The sequence below is a fragment of the Equus caballus genome, chromosome 17 (genome assembly GCF_041296265.1).
Source record: "Equus caballus isolate H_3958 breed thoroughbred chromosome 17, TB-T2T, whole genome shotgun sequence".
NCBI lineage: Eukaryota > Metazoa > Chordata > Mammalia > Perissodactyla > Equidae > Equus > Equus caballus.
The window spans coordinates 43,398,807-43,416,865 of NC_091700.1; the positions used below are offsets into that span (position 1 = coordinate 43,398,807).

The window sequence follows — 18,059 nt, forward strand, 5'->3', positions numbered from 1 at the left end:
AATATGCTAAGACTGATGTCAAAGAGCATACTGCCTATGTTGTCTTCTAGAAGCTTAACGGTTCCAGGTCTTACATTCAAGTCTTTAATCTATTTTGAGTTAATTTTTGTGTATGGTGTAAGATAGTGGTCCAGTTTCATTCTGTTGCATATGGCTGTCCAGTTTTCTCAATAGCATTTCTTGAAGAGACTCTCCTTTCTCTATTGTATGTTCTTGGCTCCCTTCTTGAAAATTAGCTGTCCATATATGTGTGGGTTTATTTCTTGGCTCTTGATTGTGTTCCATTGATCTGTGTGTCTGTTTTTGTGCCAGTACCACGCTGCTTTGGTTACTATAGCTTTGTAGTATATTTTGAAATCAGGGAGTGTGATACCTCCAGCTTTATTCTTTTCTCTCAGGATTACTTTGGCTATTCAGGGTCTTTTGTTGTTCCATATAAATTTTAGGATTCTTTGTTCTATTTCTGTGAAAAATGTTGCAACTTTGATAGGGACTGCACTGAATCTGTAGATTGCTTTAGGACGTATGGACATTTTAACTATGTTAATTCTTGCAATCCAAGAGCACAGAATATCTTTCCATTTCTTTGTGTCTTCAATTTCAACAATATTTTATAGTTTTCAGTGTACAGATCTTTCACCTCTTTGGTTAAGTTTATTCCTACATGATTTATTCTTTTTGTTGCATGCTGTATTTTTAAATTGTTAGTAATCTCCAAATCCTTTCAGTGAACTGACTGCAATTTTTCCAACTTTTTGATTATTTAAATGAAACATGATCCCTGTAGAAAAACATTTGTTTTCCAACTTTTGCAATTTCCCAGGAACAAAATTGTTTTTTAGATTGGTATCTTGAATAATACACGGCATGCAAGGTCTATCCTAGTTTGGAATTCTAAAAGTATAAATATTTTATTTCAGTTCAATTTCTTTACTTTTGTATTAATCAATGTGAATTAACTTTAATGGTATGCTGATATACATAAAGTCATTCCACAGTAGGTATTACACAGTCAATATAAGAAAATATTGGCTGACTAATAAAAAAAAAATAGATACTACAGCCAAGGAAAAGGAAGGGGCTGGAAAGGAGATAGCTGAAGCAAATAAGGCAAAATCTTGGTATTTGTTGAATCTGGGTGTAGGTATATGGAAGTTCATTGTACTATTTTCTACTTCTGGTGTGTTTGAAAATTTTCGAGTTAAAAAAAATTATTTTCTTTTCAACATTAAAGTGTCCCCTTATACCCTGTTTTAAAATGCCAAGGAATGGAAAGTTTGGACTAAAGATGGTTTTCACGTTGCCAAAGCTCCAATCCAAAGATGGCGGCATGGAAAGAATGTGTGGGAACCCATGATAGCAAACATCGGTTCTTCAAGCTGTGAGATTTAGCTGTAAGATTTGTTAGTTTGCTGGGGCCACCATAACAAAATAATACGCTTGTGGCTCAAACAACAGAAATTTATTTTCACATATTTATGGAGGCTAGATGTCCAAGATCAAGGTGTCAGGAGGTTTGGCAGGTCGTCTTGGCTTGCCTTCTCGCTGTGTCCTCACATGGCCTTTTCTCTTTGCTCACAGCCCTGATGTCTCTGTGTCCAAATTTCCTCTTCTCAAAAGGACACCAGTCAGTTTGGATAGGGCTCACCTTAACGGCCTCACTTTAACTTAATCATCCCTTTAAAGGCCTTTTATAGTCACACTCTGAGGTACTGAGGGTTTAGGGCTTCAACGTATGAATTTTGTTGGGGTTAAACTGATTCCAGTTCCAATGTGGATGGTAGTTACCCCAACCAACAAGCAGTTCTTGGATGCCAGAAGGGTGTCCAAGACTTCAACTCAATTCTAACACTATCCACTCTGAGACAGAATCAGATTCCACAGGTAAAGGGCTCAGTCCCACAAGACCGCCTTCCACATCAGCTGCCCATCACAAGACCAGGTTATTACCTGTGCTTCTGACCGAACAGCTATAGATTGGAGGTTCCAAATCCCCTCTCCAACTCACGATGTCAATCGCACGTCCAGGTTGTCACCTGTACCTCTGACTGACTGGCTATAAATCAGAGCTTCCCACAACACTCTCCATGGTTTCAATTAATTTGCTAGAAGGGCTCAAAGAACTCAGGAAACTGTTTAGTCACTAGATTACCAATCTATTATAAAAAGATACAGCTCAGGAACATCCAGATCCTAAGAGATACATAGGGAAAGGTATGGAAAAAGGGTGTGGAGCTTCCATGCCCTCTCCAGACTCACCACTCTCCCCAAATCTCCACTTGTTGACCAACACGTAAGCTGTCTGAACCCCATCCTTTTGGGTTTTCATAGAGGCTTCATTACATAGGCTGATTGTTAAATCACTGGCTATTGGTGATTGATTCAACCTCGAACACTTCTCCCCTCCCCAGAGATTGGGGGTGGGGCTGAAAGTTCCAACCCTCTAAACACAAGGTTGGCTCCATTGGCAACCAGCCCCCATCCTTAGGAGATTTCCCAAAAGCCACCCCATTAACTTAACAAAAGACACGTTTATCACTTTCAACTCTTAGGAAATTCCAAGGGTTTTGGGACCTGTGAGCCAGGAACTGTGGACAAAGAACTAACATATATGAGAAATATATTTTGGTCATCTGAATGACCAAATACATATTTCTTATAAGTCACAATATTGCAGGGGGACACAACTCAGCCTATAACATTAGCCAAAAGTCTGTATAAACTCTATTAACTAAATGTTTAATGAATGTTTATCCTAGTGAGATATTTGTTTTTTATTTTAGATTGAATTTGGTATATACATTTGCATATTAAGGTCCCTTGTATAACTAATACATATAATACACTTAAGACCATTTTACTAAACTTGGTTAATCAATGTTTCAATTAACCAGTATTTTTATTGTATGTTCATTTTAACAGTTTTTTCAGCAATTTTTATGAGACCAAATCTTTGGTCATTATGTATTTCCCTAATCATAATGTTTGTATGGGAAAATTATTTTCTTTGTAGCAACTGAATTTATGGCAATTTAAAGGAATTTCGTTGCCACAAAGTGGGTACTTCTTTTCCTTACGTAAGGTATACCGTCCCCTAAATCTTTTGCTGAAACTTCCCTTTTAAATGTCTTAGCTGCCTTCCCTTTGATAGGTAGAATCAAGGAATATTAGCATTAGAGGTCATATGGAATGTGAAACCAGCAAACAGCCATTGATGATTAAGTAGCTAGGTACTAAAGTTTTTCCTTTTTGCAATTACTGCGTATAGCTTTTAGCTGTTTAACCCGCCCATTGTTAACTGTGCTGTTTAGGCAATATGCCATCTGACTCCCACTAGGCTCCTACAGGATAACATCTCCCTGGAGCCTGGGTCACCATGGTAATGGGTGTGTAAGCTGTTCTTCAGGAATTAGAACTCCTTGTCCACTTCAGGCAGGTTGAGACCACCAACTCATCAACTGGGCCCACACAGATGTCCGATAGGTGACCTTTTGACCTCAAGAGGCTAAAAACTCCACCCTCAGATCATGGTAACACCACCATTTTGTGAACATGCATCCTATGAAGAGGAATGAAGTCTGAATACGCTTGCGCAGATCGTCAATTACCTCACCTCTCCTCACCTCCAATCACCTCTCTCCACATTTCAGACCACCTTGCCCCCTACCCCATAAATATCCCTGAGTCCCTATTTTCAGGGAAGCGGATTTGAGGCTCATGCTCTCACTTCCTCGCATGGCTGCCTTGTGAGTAAACTCTGTCTCTGCTGCAATCTCATCGTCTCAGTGTTTGGCTTTCTGGGAGGCGGGCAAAAATGAACCTGGTTCAGTAACAAATGGGTTTCAATTACACATCATCTCCCATTGACTGGTGCTGGTTGCTGTATTGAGAAAGCTTCCTGGGCTGATCTGGAGTCAGAGAGAAGGAATATTTGCCATTCCCAATGTGGTCTAGACCCCCCATAGCTCTCTCCCCTCCCCTTCTCCCTTCTCTCCTGTCCTTTTCTTTCCTTTCCTTTCTCCTAGGTTTGAGCACCTTCTAGGTGCTGAGGATCCAGCAATGAATAAGACAGGGAGAGCGTGCCTTCCTGGACTTTGAGGCAGAGGGGCAGGGGAGAGACAGATAATAAGCACATAAGCAAATGAATAAGACAAATCCAGATAGTGGTAAGGATAAAGAAATAAAGCATAAGGAACCGAGCTCCAAATTCAAAACTTACTGCAAGACCCTTCCTTCTCCAGAGAAGGTAAAAAACAGCTCCCTAGAGTTGTGGCAGGGACCGGAGGGTATTCAGACAAACAGACACACATAGGAGGGTTAAAGATATTAGGATTAATCCAAGATATTACAACAAAAAAGTTATAGTCAAACACATGGGTCTCTCATGAAGTGTAAGCCAAAGTTTGCATACATTTTCAACAAAAACAAGAAATGTCATGCTTTTGGACTGCTGTTTTTCCCAAAGTGGAAAGTTTGTTCTTTGATCCTGGAGTAACTGAAAGGAAAAGCCTGAGACTCACTTACACTGTACATTTATTAAAATGAGCTCGCCTGACCTGTCTTTGATGCCATTGTGTGCAAGTCTGAGAACAGAAAGGCTATCTGAAAGAAAAAAAGAAAATGGGTCCAATATTATGGTTCACAGACAAAGGGCCTTTATTTTCTCACAACCAAATTATCCATAAAGTCACTGACCCAACATTACTCATTTCTCTGTCATCAAAAACACAGTAGCTGCAGGTTTGGTACAAAAACATCTTTAGGCATCAATATAAGAATGGGCTTTTTCAAAATCCCCTCTGCTCATTTTTTTCCTAACCTGGGTAGGCTTTCTGTACACAAAGACAGTACTGTGCCTCTCTCTACTGTGTAACAATAGGGTTTCATTTTGATGAAATGTAAATAGTAATGTTGATATTTTGTCAAATTTATTACAATAGGATTCCATTCAAAGTGTCTAAAGTCTAAAATAAGGTGCTTCAGTAGCCTACAGTTGCCTCTAGGAAAAGCATCCCCCATATTAAGGATGTTAGACTTGTGCCAAGTACAATGGCCATATCAGTTACACTTCAAACTGTCTTGAAAATGGCATTTCTCAAAGTGTGGCCACAAGCTATGTGTGTATCAGAATCACTGGGGTAGCTGCTGGGAGGCAGATTCAAGAACCTGCTCCTTACCAGCTGAACAGGAACCTATGTGAGGCCCACACATCCAAGTTTGAGCACCAGGGCCCTAAAGCTTTTAAGGACCCTTCTGAGTCACTGCTATTCACCACCCAAGAATTTTAGCACCTCTTCCCTCCACGGCTTTTCACTTATAAACCAACAGAGACAAAGAACATAACAACAAATAAAGCCAAGCAGAAAAACAGATAGGACTAATGAATAGATAGATTCTTTCTTATGGGCAGTGATAGGGCAATACATTGGAAAAACAAATAGAAATTTCACATGTACCTCAAAGGAATCAAATTGCTGTGTACATGTTCACCATGCATTTATATACATAGCTCTACGACCCCTCATCCCAAACCCCTGGGTATAAACGTATTTCAGGATTAGGATATTTTTTAATACTCTAGAAACTTAATAGATTTATATATCATATGTTATATAATACCCCCAGCAAAGTCTGAAGAGTCACCTTGTAAATTAAGCACATTAAATTTCTTAGCAAAGATATATATACTCTGTGACCCGGCCTTTTCACTCCTAGGTTTATATCCAACAGAAATAAGGACACACGTGCAAAGAAAAAGCATGCGCACAAGCTCACAGCAGCTTTATCTGGAATAACTCCACACTGGAAACAACCCAAACGACCATCAACATTAGACTAGACAAATTTTGGTACATTTAACCAATGGACTACTATACACAATGAAAACTCATAAACCACAGCTACACAACATGGATAAATAGCTCAAAAATTATGTTAATTGAAAGATGCCAGTCACAAAAATGCATACTGTATGATTCTTCTACGTAGCTAACTCCAAAATAAACTCATCTATGATGAGATGGTGGTCATAGTGTACCTTTGGGAGGGGGCACTTTTCAAGTGCTGTCAAATGTTCTTTCTTGATCTAGGTGGTGGTTACATAGGTGTGTTCATTTTGTAATAATTTATTGAGATCCTATATAAATACTATATGTCAAATGTAAAACATTTTAAAAAACATGCTATCACTTTAATTTGCTATCATCTCGTTTCCCTAATTTTATCTTTCAAATTGATTCAAATATTAATGGACCCTTACTAATATGCCATGTGCTATGCTAGGCATTAAGGATACTCAAAAAGCCTTTTTTATTTAGCACAGCAGATTGCTTAATAAATACTTATAGGCTTCATTGCTTGCCTGTTTTGCTAGATGCCAAGTAGGACAAGCTCTTAGTGGGTAGAATTAGCTACCAAGCTACTCGTGTTTCTATCACAGTTCTCACCACCAGTTCTTAAACTATGGCTCCTGGCTGCCACACTTCCAGCCCTTTGGGTCAGTCAGCCAGACTCCCACACACTTCACCTGGGATGGCCCATGGAAGCAAAGCCAGGCACAGTAGTAGCTGGGGTGTGGGGATGACCACTCAGGACCTTATGACACTCCTCTATTCTGACCATTTCCTTGCCCCTTGCCCAATGTGGCATCCTTCATTAGTGAGCCTGTTGACCACCTATTCTTTCTCTTCCATTTGAATTCAACTCTTAAGGCAGCGGGCTGCCATAAGTACTTATAAACCCAGCCTATTCAAAAGCCATTAAGAAAATGAAAACTCTCCCAGCCCAGGATTCCTTCTATGTAGCAATGATGATAAGACAGACGCATGCAGCAATGTGCGGTCAAGAGCGCTTGGTCTGTGTTCACTGGTGGCACCCACAGCAGAGGGAGAAACAAAAGGCAGGTATGTGTGTGCCCAGCAGTTCTGAAACTTGGAGCCTTCAGGCATCCCTTTCTGTGGATGGTTCAAGCCCTTCCTCATAATCTTCATCATTTTCCTCTGATCAAGTGCCTCCCAAAGTCCCCCCAGCTGCTCCCCCAGGGCAGGCCTCGCCAGACCATGGCTCCCACTCGCTGGACTTCCAGCTGTGCTCCTGGCTTACCTCTCTTGGTGTTGGAAGAATATCTTATCTAAACAGCCTCTTTCTCTGCATCCCAATGTCTTGTTGATTGAAACTTCTTACTGTGTGAGTTGAGTTTTTCTAATTCTACTGATTTGATACACTTTATTCTCAACAACAAAACATAACTTAAAAGTATTCTTTTGTGAATACTTGTAAAAGTGATGGATGTTAAGTAGACTTACTGTGGCGGTCATTTTGCAATATATACAAATATCAAATCATTATGTTGCACACCTGAAATTAATATAATATTATACGTGAGTTGTACCTCAATAAAAAAATAAGTAAGAGTAATACAACTAAAAAAAGTATTCTCAAATGTGCACAACCACATAATTATATATCTTTTAAAATACAGAACGCATTTTAAGGTACATTTCACATACATGTTATGTAGTGATTTCTCCCTACAATACAATAACTTGCCTTCCTTGTTATTCCTCACCACTAGTAAACTGGCATTTGGAGTTTTCAGCTTCCCTCCTAGTCTTGGACTTTGTGCCCATCTTTAGCCAGGGCAACTCCTCTGTTTCCATTTCAGACTCTAGGAATTAAAATTGAGAAATTTCAAGAACTCTTTTATTAACTCATTTACAAATAACAAAAACCCATAACAAAAAACCTCAGACCACACTTTGAGAACCAGTGCCCTAGTCTAATCTCATTTTACATATAAGGAAGCTGGATCTGATAGAGATTAGGTAAGAAACCCAACATGGCCTCTTAAGGATGAGATACAGATCCGAGACTGTGTGTCTCACTTTTCTTGGTTTAGGTTCTCGATCAGAAATCTGGAAAATATACCCTAATGATCTGTCCTGTTCGCTCTAGTTGCAAGGACTGTCACAATATATTACCGAAAAATTTTTGTTTTAAATAAAACAGAAGAGGAAAACCAACAAACATGATAAATTCTGCAACAGGCAACAGGCGTTAGCATTTCAGTCAGGATCTTTGTTTCAACTGAAACACAAAGGCAGTCTATTGCACCCGACTCCATGCACGCTGCCAATGACAAACTGCAGTCAATATCACAGAGAAATACAGAAAGCGGAATTACCACAGTATCACCATTTATCACATTTTCTCAGTCTGAAGTACAATTCATGACAAAATCCCAGAAAATTTTTCACAAGTACGAGCTGAAAAGGTGGTGGATATATTAAGAGAGTGCAAACACACTGGCAGTCATACGGAACTTTTCAGATAAAGTGGAGTTGTTCCGAAATGTAAATATTTTTCATTCTCTAACCAGACCTTATTTTGTTTTTTTTTTAGGGAAATCAGGGAATTCTCTTGTTCACCAGAGATGATTTCCTTTGTATCCTACCAGATGATTCAAGTCTTCTTTAAATGGATCGTAGCCTTGTTCCTTTAAACAACGCAGTGCCCAGAAAAGTTGGTCCAGGGGAGGAAATTCCTCCCAAGGAACCCACTCCCAACCTAGAACAGAAAGACACCAAGTCCATTTATTTAGCTGAAAGGAAACAAAGGATATTTATTTTGGCAAGTTAACCTATACTTAAAAAAAATGAAATAAATTTAAAAATGATTTGCTGTTAATAAAATAAAGCACAACAGTGATGCTATGCATTAGCTCAGCTACATAAACAGAATTACCGTTTAGAATAATGATCTTAAGAAGAGAACAGTGATGGTTTAACGCATGCTGTTGTTTGAACATGAAGCCAAGTTTACAGCAGCAACCTTGTGGCAAAACCCAGATTTAGTACCATTAAATTTTGATTTAAATATTTGGCTAAACAAAACACACAGAACTTTATATACAGCAGGTTACACTACAGTAAAATAAACCAGTTTCCTCACCTATAAAACTAGGTAGGTTATAAAATTTCTAAGCTAACCTCTATCTCTTAAAAAAGTAATGGAAGCTGTGCAGAGAATAAAAAATATTCTTTGTGCTGTGGCATATTTTAGATAGAATGACAAATATGGAGGAACTGATGTAAACAAAATCCACTGACACAAGAAAGATTTAACAGCCTGTTAGTTGTAAAACACATGAAATCCTAGAAAAATATTCTAGGCAATAGTATTTTTTTGGATGATCTAAATGTAAACAACACGAAAGCTGAGATGCTCATGACAGGTGAACATATAAATACTATATTAAGACTATACTCCATGTTCTAAATGTTTCTTTATGATTACACATAATCAATACCTATGTGTGAGGACTGTTTCTTCCATTATTTCTCTGCCTATAAAATACAGGCATGTAGTTTCATTCTGGGAAGGCGGGGGACAAAGAATCCATGAAATTGGAACAAGTTCAGGAAGGGGTGATCAGCAGCTATTGCCATGTGCTAACAGAGTGAGAGAGTGAGAAAGAGAGAGAGAGACAGAGACAGATTGCCCAACAGTGTGCTGCAAGATGCTGAATTAACTGAATCTCAAGAGCTGTCTGTAAAGTTTATTCCCCGTCTCCTAGAATATGAAGCATCCGGATGATCCCCCTCATTATAATCAGATGGTGGGAGGAAAGATGCAGTAACTAGTAAACTGAAGCAGGCTATCCAGATGCAGGACCTGATGAACATGGGACAGAGACGGCATCTCTATATTATAAGTAAAACAAAGCCCCACCGAGCCGTTGCACCTTGGCCAGGCTGCAGCTGGTTACCAGCAAGGGCTCCAACTGGGAAAAAAGTGAAAATAATTCCTGCTACACTGTTTCTAAGAGATAGAGAGGAACAAGTGTTTCTGATCAAATCTGACTTGGGGCTTTAACCTTGGGCTTTGTAAAATCACACTGCTTGATGTGAGATGACTAGCAATGTCAGAGGGTCAACAGAGCGAAGGTAGGCAAACAAAAAAAGTTACATTAATGAATTAAAAAATCACAAAGCATGTAAAAACTACTCAAAACTACTATATTCCAGGAGGTAAAAGCAATATATACAATAATATAGTAACAAAAACTCTAATAAAGAACTTCATAAAGTAGGGTAATAACCTTTTAGAAGAACTTCAGAAAGCTGAATAAGGACCTTTTAGAAGTTATTGAAAAGCAGGCCAATGTAGGTACCACATTTAAGAAGCTCACAGCAAGAGGTTTGCTAGTATATTCATTCCCTGGAAGCGTCCTTCCTTCAACATCTTCCGAACACTGATTACGAGCCAGGCACAGTGTCAGGCAGGGGCGAGTCAAAGATGAAGGAGCCAAAATTTCTGCTCCTTATGTATTCAAAGTTCAGTAAAGGAAAATAGTAAGTATGGTCTGAAGCTGAATTGCTGAGCTGAATGTGAGGTGCCTTGTGAATATTACGGGATAACTAGAAACACAGGCCTGCAGCTCAGAAGAGCAAGATGAGAAGTTGTGATGTGCACCAGAGTTCACCAGCTCAAATCCCTCCAGAGACCAGGCAGGGCAGGAGCTCTGAAGAAACAAAGAGCCCGCTCGGCGAGCGAGACTGTGACAGCCCATGGTCCAGTCAGTGACTCTGTTGTTTTCTCCTCAGCACCTTCTCTATTCCTTGCTTCTTGTGAAGGGGACTAAGTACAAAAAACTTAACTATTTCATCATATTTGTCTTACCTAGTCTCAGATTTTTTTTGCCCGAAGAAAAGATAAAAATAAGGGTGTGTTCATTCCTTTCAAGTTTAGGGCTCTATTTTAAAATAACAACAATCTGTTCTTATTACCAGAATAAATTACATCTCAAAACTAAATTAAAAAAAATTCAGTTATATGTAATATATTTTGCTTCGGAAAGAAAAAAGTAAATTGAGTCCTACAAAAAGTATTGAAATGGAAATATGCATATCTAAACTTCAATTTAATATTAAAATGCCAAGCAATCAGCTGCTCCTCCCCCCAGCTTCGGAATGTCAAAACTATTGATTTTTCCATTGTTATTGTCCTGGGCTCTCCTCTCTCCTAGTCCTCATTTTTTCTGGATAATTAGGGATGAGAGAGACAGGACAGACTTGTAGAAAATTCCCCCAATGAACCTGGCACAGTTCTTATCTACCTCTTCTGCCTTCCACTTCTTGAGGCCTGAATAATTTTATTTGTACCCTAGGACAACTGAAGGCCTTTGGATAATTTTTGGGTGTTTCTTTCTGTGATATTGTGAACTAAGACGTATATATTTGGTCTTTGTCTTGCTTTCCCAGCAGAGTTCCTAAAACTTTGGTAATTTCCCCAGTGATAGGACTGAGAGAAGCATCTTTTATTATCCAGAATAAGCCCTCTTTAACCACACCTGAGTTTATGCTAATATGACAACAGGTGGCTGGGGGACCCCTAGATAGCTTCAGGATGGGGCAGGGTCACCAGAAACACTAACTTGGAACTTTTAGGGTTGGCACTTTCAGCCCCACCTCCCCACCTTAGGGGAGGGGAGAGGGGCTGGAGATTGACTTAATCGCCAGCGGACAATGATTTAATCAATCACGGGAACCTCCATTACACAGGAAGCTCCATAAAAACCCTACACAACTGGGTTCGGAGAACTTTGGAGTTGAACACAGCGAGGCGCTGGGAGGGTGGCAGACTGGAGAGAGTGAGATAGCTCCATACCCCTTCCCCATACCTTGCCCTGTGCATCTCTTCCACTGGCTGCTCCTGAGTTGTATCCTTTCTAATAAACTGGTAACATAGTATTTTTCTGAGTTCTCTGGGCCATTCTAGCAAATGGATGAACCTGAGGAGGGGATTGTGGGGACCCCCGATAGCCTGGCGGTCAGAAGTACAGGAGGCCAGGACTTGAGACTGGCGTTTGAAGTGGGGGCAGTCTTGTGGGACTGAGATCTTGAAGTGTTGGAATCTGACGCTACCTCCAGAAGGACTGAACTGATTGTAGGGCACTGCTGCTGTCTGGGGAGTTGGAGAACTATTTGGTGTGAGCAGAAAACCCACACATTTGTGTCAGAGTGTTGTGAGTAAAAACAGCTCACATTTTACTAGCTCATTTTAGATGTTTCCAAGTAGTTACTTATTTTATAAAAAACCTCTTATGACTCAACAGGCCTTCAGGTGGAACATGCCCTTCTGTTCATTCAAGCAAATCAATCTGTAAAACACTTTAGATGTGATTTATTCATTCTAGAAATATCACTTCCTCCAGGCCTCTGCATATATGTCCCCTTGTCAGAAACCTGCCCTGACCACAGCACCCATGTACCACTATCCTTACACAGCTTATTTTTATTCTTATTCCTTACCATTGCTATCATAAAATATTTGCTAATTTGTTGCCTTTCTCCCCAATAAAATGTAAAGTCCAGGAGGGCAGGGACTTTGTTCCATACACCACTGATTCTTTAGTGCCTGGAACAGTGTCTGACACACAGTACTCAAGAAGTATTTGTTAAATGAAAAGATTCTTCCATATTGGAGGAGAAATTAAATGTTGAGAGGGAAGGGCCAGCACACGAGATCACTGGGATAAGCCCTCATATAGCAAATAATATACTCAGCAAGTTTGATATTTTTCTCTTTAGTTCCTTTTCTCACGGAGTTTTATGACATTTGAAGAGAGATGATACATGCAAAGCCCTTAAAACAATGCTTAGCATGCAGTAGATGATAGCAGTTGCTGCCATTAAAGCTTTCGGAGCACTCAATTCAACCTGGAAGGTAACAGGTCACTGTTTTGTTAGATTAGTCATTCTCTAAAAAAGGAATTTATTGCCTCTCTTGTACAGGTGAGAAAACTGAGGAAGGCTCATTAAATGTTTTCTTTAAAAACCAAGTGTGAAACAAAATTAAACACTAAAAATAAAACTAATATTTACACTGAGTACTTACTGTGTTCACTAGGTTGTTTATGTGGGTTAACCCATTTTATCCTTGTATCAACCCATCTGAGGTGGTTACTATTACCACAGATGGAAAGAGGCCCAGAGATGGTAAATAACTTGCCCAGGGTTACAGACCTCTAAGTGGAAGCACCAGGACGTAAGCCAGGTGGTCTGGCCCCACAGCCAGTTCTCTTTCTGCTGTGTCCTTTGTCTCCAGGATTTAAGTATATGTACATTTCTATAGGAAGAGAATCTAATCCTCTTCATGTGGTGACATAATGTAATACTGCTTCAGACGATATGCTCCCCTCAGAGAAAATGCATATTATATATAATTCCCTTACTTTCATTTTTCTCAGGCTCTACATTTTTTGGTTCTGAATCCTGAGTCACATCCACCTCTCCTTTCATTAGTATAGTGACATAATGGTAATTCTCTTCCTCAACGAAAGAATTCACAACCGAGGCAAAGCGAACATTTTTCAGATGAAGAGCTGCTTCTTCCCAGGTTTCCCTTTGAGCACATTCCTCCCAGCTTTCACTGGAAAACAGAAACACATCATTATATTCAATTCTATTTAGGTAAACTTTTTTTTTTTTGGGCCACGAACTTCTTGGCTAGAAATTTCTAGTATAACACAAAAAGAACTGTAATTGGCTCATGTTTTAAAACAATAAATCAACAACCCTGTCTTCAACACTCTGTTTATCCTGTACCTAGTTATCTGAAGACCAAAAGGACTTCAGATTGAACAAAAAAAATGAACATTTGGCCAATTCTGCACTAGTTCACAGGCCTGGGAGCACAATGCAACCAGGAGGCAGTTTAGCGTATCAGTTAAGAGCACAGGCTTGGGTGTCAACTCGACCTAGGTTTGAGTTCCAAGTCTATCAAGAAACGGATGATGTCTTTTCCTGTAGTCTCAGAAGTTTAGTTTAAGCCTCAAAATTGAGGACAATAGGCAATAAGTGCCTCTGAATTCTAAAGAGTATAGCAAGAGAGCAAACAGATGCCATCTAAACTCAAGGGTCAGCTAAGGAAAGCCAAAGTGGACTTTTGAGCCTCCCCTCCCCAGTCTTCATAAGAAAGACAGGAGATCTTTGTTAGGGAGGGTAAGTTGTCAGTTTTTAGTCTAGTAGACATGACTCCCTTCCTCCTGATGAGGGGCCAACTCTGCCCCCAAACCAAGTAAGGAGTCCTGCAAGGGAATTAGTCATAGAGATGGGGTGTGACCCCCAAGAAGGAGATACTGATGTGTCACTCTTCTGCTAAAGACACCCTGAGCGGAAACTCACAGGTCTACCCTGATGCATCAGAGCAGAGCTGGTAGGAGGGTGAGAGCTCTTGGTAAGTCTGAAACGCGTCGCTTGGTGTTTAGGGACGCATGTGAATACAGAGACTGATGCTTATTCCCACTTTGGGAATTTGGAAGACAGGAGATTGGCTAGAGCAGCCACGATGGCTGTGCAAGGAAAAAGGGCAGCAGCGAAAGCAATATTCCCATTGTGAATTTCCTTTGGGCCAAGCAGATGCTACAAGAGATTGCTGGGGACCCTACAGAAAAAAAGAAGTAGGATGCTATGCTAAACGCAAGAGCTAGGGGAGGGAGGTCAGCCGTCTTTGTAATGGAACTGTGCAGTGCAGAAAGCCTTGCAGGTCTTCCAAACAACCGACAAACATACCCTGAGAAAGAGAGCACACAGATGAACCCCGCACCCAGAGGGCACCAATGGATGGGTCACAGCAGCACTAGTCATGGAAAAGCACATTGGGGAAGGAAGGAGAGCAGAAACAGTGAGAAGAGGAGGAGGTGGAGAAAGAGCAATTCAATGGCCCACACCTCCTTTCCCCACTACAGGCGAGAGGGAAATGCTTGGAAGTGGATCATAATGACCCAAATGTGATTTATTTTTATAATCACGTGACAGGGAAACAACAGAATTTGCAGGAAATGTCATGGGGCAACAGAGAAGGGAAAGACAAATCCTGTTTGAAGACAATGGAAGGAGCCTATAAAGCCATTTCCTGTTTGTTTCCCGTCAAATGCAGCCTGCTCAGCACACCAGGTACAAAAAATGAAAGCACACCCGTGAAGAGCTTAGCATAATCTCCAGCACGTAGGAAAAAGCTCATTCAAGTTCAATTTTGGCTATTATTCTATATCTGAGTCAAAACTCCAATACCTTCTCGTGTTAATTGTTAAGACAGCTGTCTCTAGCTATTGCTCTAGTAATTGTACTTTCTAAATAGTGCTTAGTTTGTGATAAGTTTGGCTAATGCCCACCAATAACTGAAAAAGTATAATATGGTGAGCCGGTCTGGGCAATTGGATTCTTAATCTAGAAATTTTATTGTTTATTAACTGATGGCTTATCTTAATTATCTAAAAATGATAAATTTATTGATGCCTTTTAAAATTCTGAAGACCATTAAAAAAATTCCATGTGCTAAAAGATCATAAGAATTCTATATTTTATAAAGTCTGATTAAAAGGCACTAGGATCAAGCCTCTACTTCTAACTAGCACTTAATAAGAAATGAGTGGATTAGAAGAATATAGTCAAAACATAAGATATCCTTCAAATGACCCCTATTCTTCAACACAGCACAGGAAAAAAGAGGAGGGGGTTACTGTTAGATTGAGACTAGAAAAAATTTATCAACCACAGGCAATATGTGCCCTTCCTTTGATCTCGATTGGTTCATAAACAGTAAAAAGACATTTTCAAGACAATTGGGAAAACAGTACAAACTGAGTGTCAGATGTTGTTAAAGAATTATTTTGGGGGCTGGCCCCATGGCATAGCAGTTAGGTTCGGTGCCTAGGGTTGGCAAGTTTGGATTCCAGGTGAGGACCTACACCACTCATCAGCCATGCTGTGGCAGTGACCCACATACAAAATAGAGGAAGACTGGCACATATGTTAGCTCAGGGCCAATCTTCCTAAAGCAAAAAAAGAGTAAGATTGAAAAAAAGCCCCCAAACCAGTATTGATTATGTCAAGATAAAATCCATAGTGATTAGTTCACAAGCAACCTAATGACTACCAATTTAATAGGAAGTTTGTTGGCAAAGTTGTTGCTGTTCCCTATGTTAAACTATGGAAGAAACAGAGCATCATGCACCTAGAAACAGTCACAAGAAACAAATAATCATGGGGGAACCCCTCTAAAATCAATGAATTATTTGGAAATTATCCAAATGATCTGAAGAATAATTTGTGTAATTATATCATCCAGGAAGCAGTTCTATAATATATATTTTTATTCAGTTAGAAGACCCTATGATACATAATAAATTATTTAACATTAAAAAAATAGTATGATTGGCAATAGACGTTAGCTCAGGACAAATCGTCCTCAGCAAAAAAAAAAAAAAAAAAAAAAAATTTTGTTACCGTGTGAAAATAGTATTGTGGATGTTTTCTAATGCCTACTAAAGATACATACTTAACTATTTAGGGGTGGTATAATAGGATATCTGAATTTTCCTTTCAAATAGTCTAGAAAACAAGAGCTGTGTGTATATACGTCTGTTGTGGGGAGAGGAGCAGTAAAGAACGGAGAACAAGCTAAGTGACGGGTACATGAGGATTCAATGGCCATTTTCTCTACTTTTACGTATGTTTGAAACTTTTTATACTTAAGCAAACACATGTGCAGTGTCTGAACGCTCTAGATGCCCTTTATCCGCTGTTGACTTTAACCTTCTCACTTCAGAATGCACAGCCCCAGGCTTTCTTCATCCCTTGTGTACAAGTGGCTCCACCCTGCAACCTTCTCTGCCGGTCTGATACATCACCAAATCACAGACGCCAAAGCAGAGAGGGACCTTACACACTACTTCGTCCAACCTCCTCGTTTTAAATATGGGGAAACTGAGGCCTAAAGAGTTTCACGTGCAACCACACCTACGCAGGCTGGAAACAGCAAACCTATGTGTACGTTTAAACCACAGGCAAACCGTGCAAACGTCTTAACTGACAAAACTGGACTGCTGGAGGATTATAAACACCCGCTTAACATCTCTTATGCATAAATACCAAGTAAAAAACATCTCAGAAACCAACGCCCAGCCGCGGCCAAGCAGGAGCAGAGCTGACGGGCCCGAGCTAAAGCAGCCCCAGACAACGGGGAACTTCCACCTTCCACCCTCACCTAGCTCAGCGCCCCTCCCCGCGCAGGCGCCCAAGCGGAGAACATAGGCGCGCGCAAGAAACGACGCAGCGTCGCCGCGCACGCACGCACGGACGCACGCATGCACGGCGCAGCTCCGTCCGTGCGTGCGCTGCTGTCCCGGGCGGCTGCTCACCCGAACTCCAAATGACCCCCAGGAAGCTGGAAAGTGCCGGCTCCAAACGACCCTTTCCTCTTGCCCAGGAGGACACAACGAGGATGGCTGCTGCTAGTCACCACCACTCCCACCCCGACGCCAGGCCGCCGCCCCCGCGCTGCCGCGCTGGCCGTCATCGCGCGCCAGGACCCGGCGGCCGCAGCCGGAAGTGGCGTTCGCCCCGCCCCGGGCCCCCGCCAATCTCCGGCTGCGCCGGCGCGGGCGCCCGAAATCAAAGGGGGAGCCGCTTGGTCTCGAATGAAGCTCCGCGCGTGCTGCCTCTGCCTCCCCGGGGGGTTCAGCTTGGGAAGCGTCATGTTTCCTCCCGAAGGAGGACGAGTCATGGGGTTTCTTTTAACTAATGACACTTACTGTAGCGCTTCTAGCAGTCGTTATCATCTACTCTCAGATTCCTCCCAGCCGTGCATTTACCAGCCACTTGCTTTTATAAGCTTTTATAAGCCTCTCTGCCTTTGCACATCCTATTCTTTTTTCTTTGAATGAGCTTCTCCACCACTGTAAACTCATTCTCACTGTAGCTCAAATCGGTGTGGTACCAGGGCCAGGACAGATAGTGTAGAAATATTCTAGAATAAATAACAAGTGTTCACAAGTCATGGGGAAAGAATAAGGACTGATCAATGAATTCTGGTGGGAGTTAGTTACCGATTCCGAGGAAAAACACACTGTTCCAGTTGTTTTGCATACCACGCGCCAACAGAAAATCCCACCTGAATCAGAGTTGGAATTAAACTAAAAACGAACGAATTTGAAAAGTCAGGTGGTACAAAAACTGCAACAGGAACAGCCGTGCCCTCTAGTCCTGCTTCCAATC

At 40.8% G+C, this 18,059-nt stretch overlaps 1 protein-coding gene across 1 annotated transcript; it reads right to left on the bottom strand.

Annotated features, from left to right (window-relative positions):
- Positions 1-4,632: 4,632 nt before the first annotated feature.
- NUDT15 (nudix hydrolase 15) lies at positions 4,633-17,424 on the bottom strand. The gene is made up of 3 exons (XM_001490727.5): positions 17,204-17,424; positions 13,235-13,431; positions 4,633-8,565 (listed from the first exon to the last, which is right to left on the bottom strand). Exons 1-3 carry the CDS (start codon positions 17,359-17,361, stop codon positions 8,423-8,425), a joined length of 498 nt encoding a protein of 165 aa, XP_001490777.1. The 5' UTR covers positions 17,362-17,424; the 3' UTR covers positions 4,633-8,422.
- Positions 17,425-18,059: the final 635 nt, after the last annotated feature.

What these genes read in the sequence shown, in the direction of transcription:
- NUDT15 (XM_001490727.5), bottom strand. Translation starts at nt 17,361, where the DNA reads ATGACGGCCAGCGCGGCAGCGCGGGGGCGGCGGCCTGGCGTCGGGGTG. An exon ending in GGGGGTCATTTGGAGTTCGG is followed by an intron (nt 13,432 to 17,203) that starts GTGAGCAGCCGC and finishes TCTGTTTTCCAG; the next exon opens with TGAAAGCTGGGAGGAATGTG. An exon ending in AGAGCCTGAGAAAAATGAAA is followed by an intron (nt 8,566 to 13,234) that starts GTAAGGGAATTA and finishes TTTCTGTTCTAG; the next exon opens with GTTGGGAGTGGGTTCCTTGG.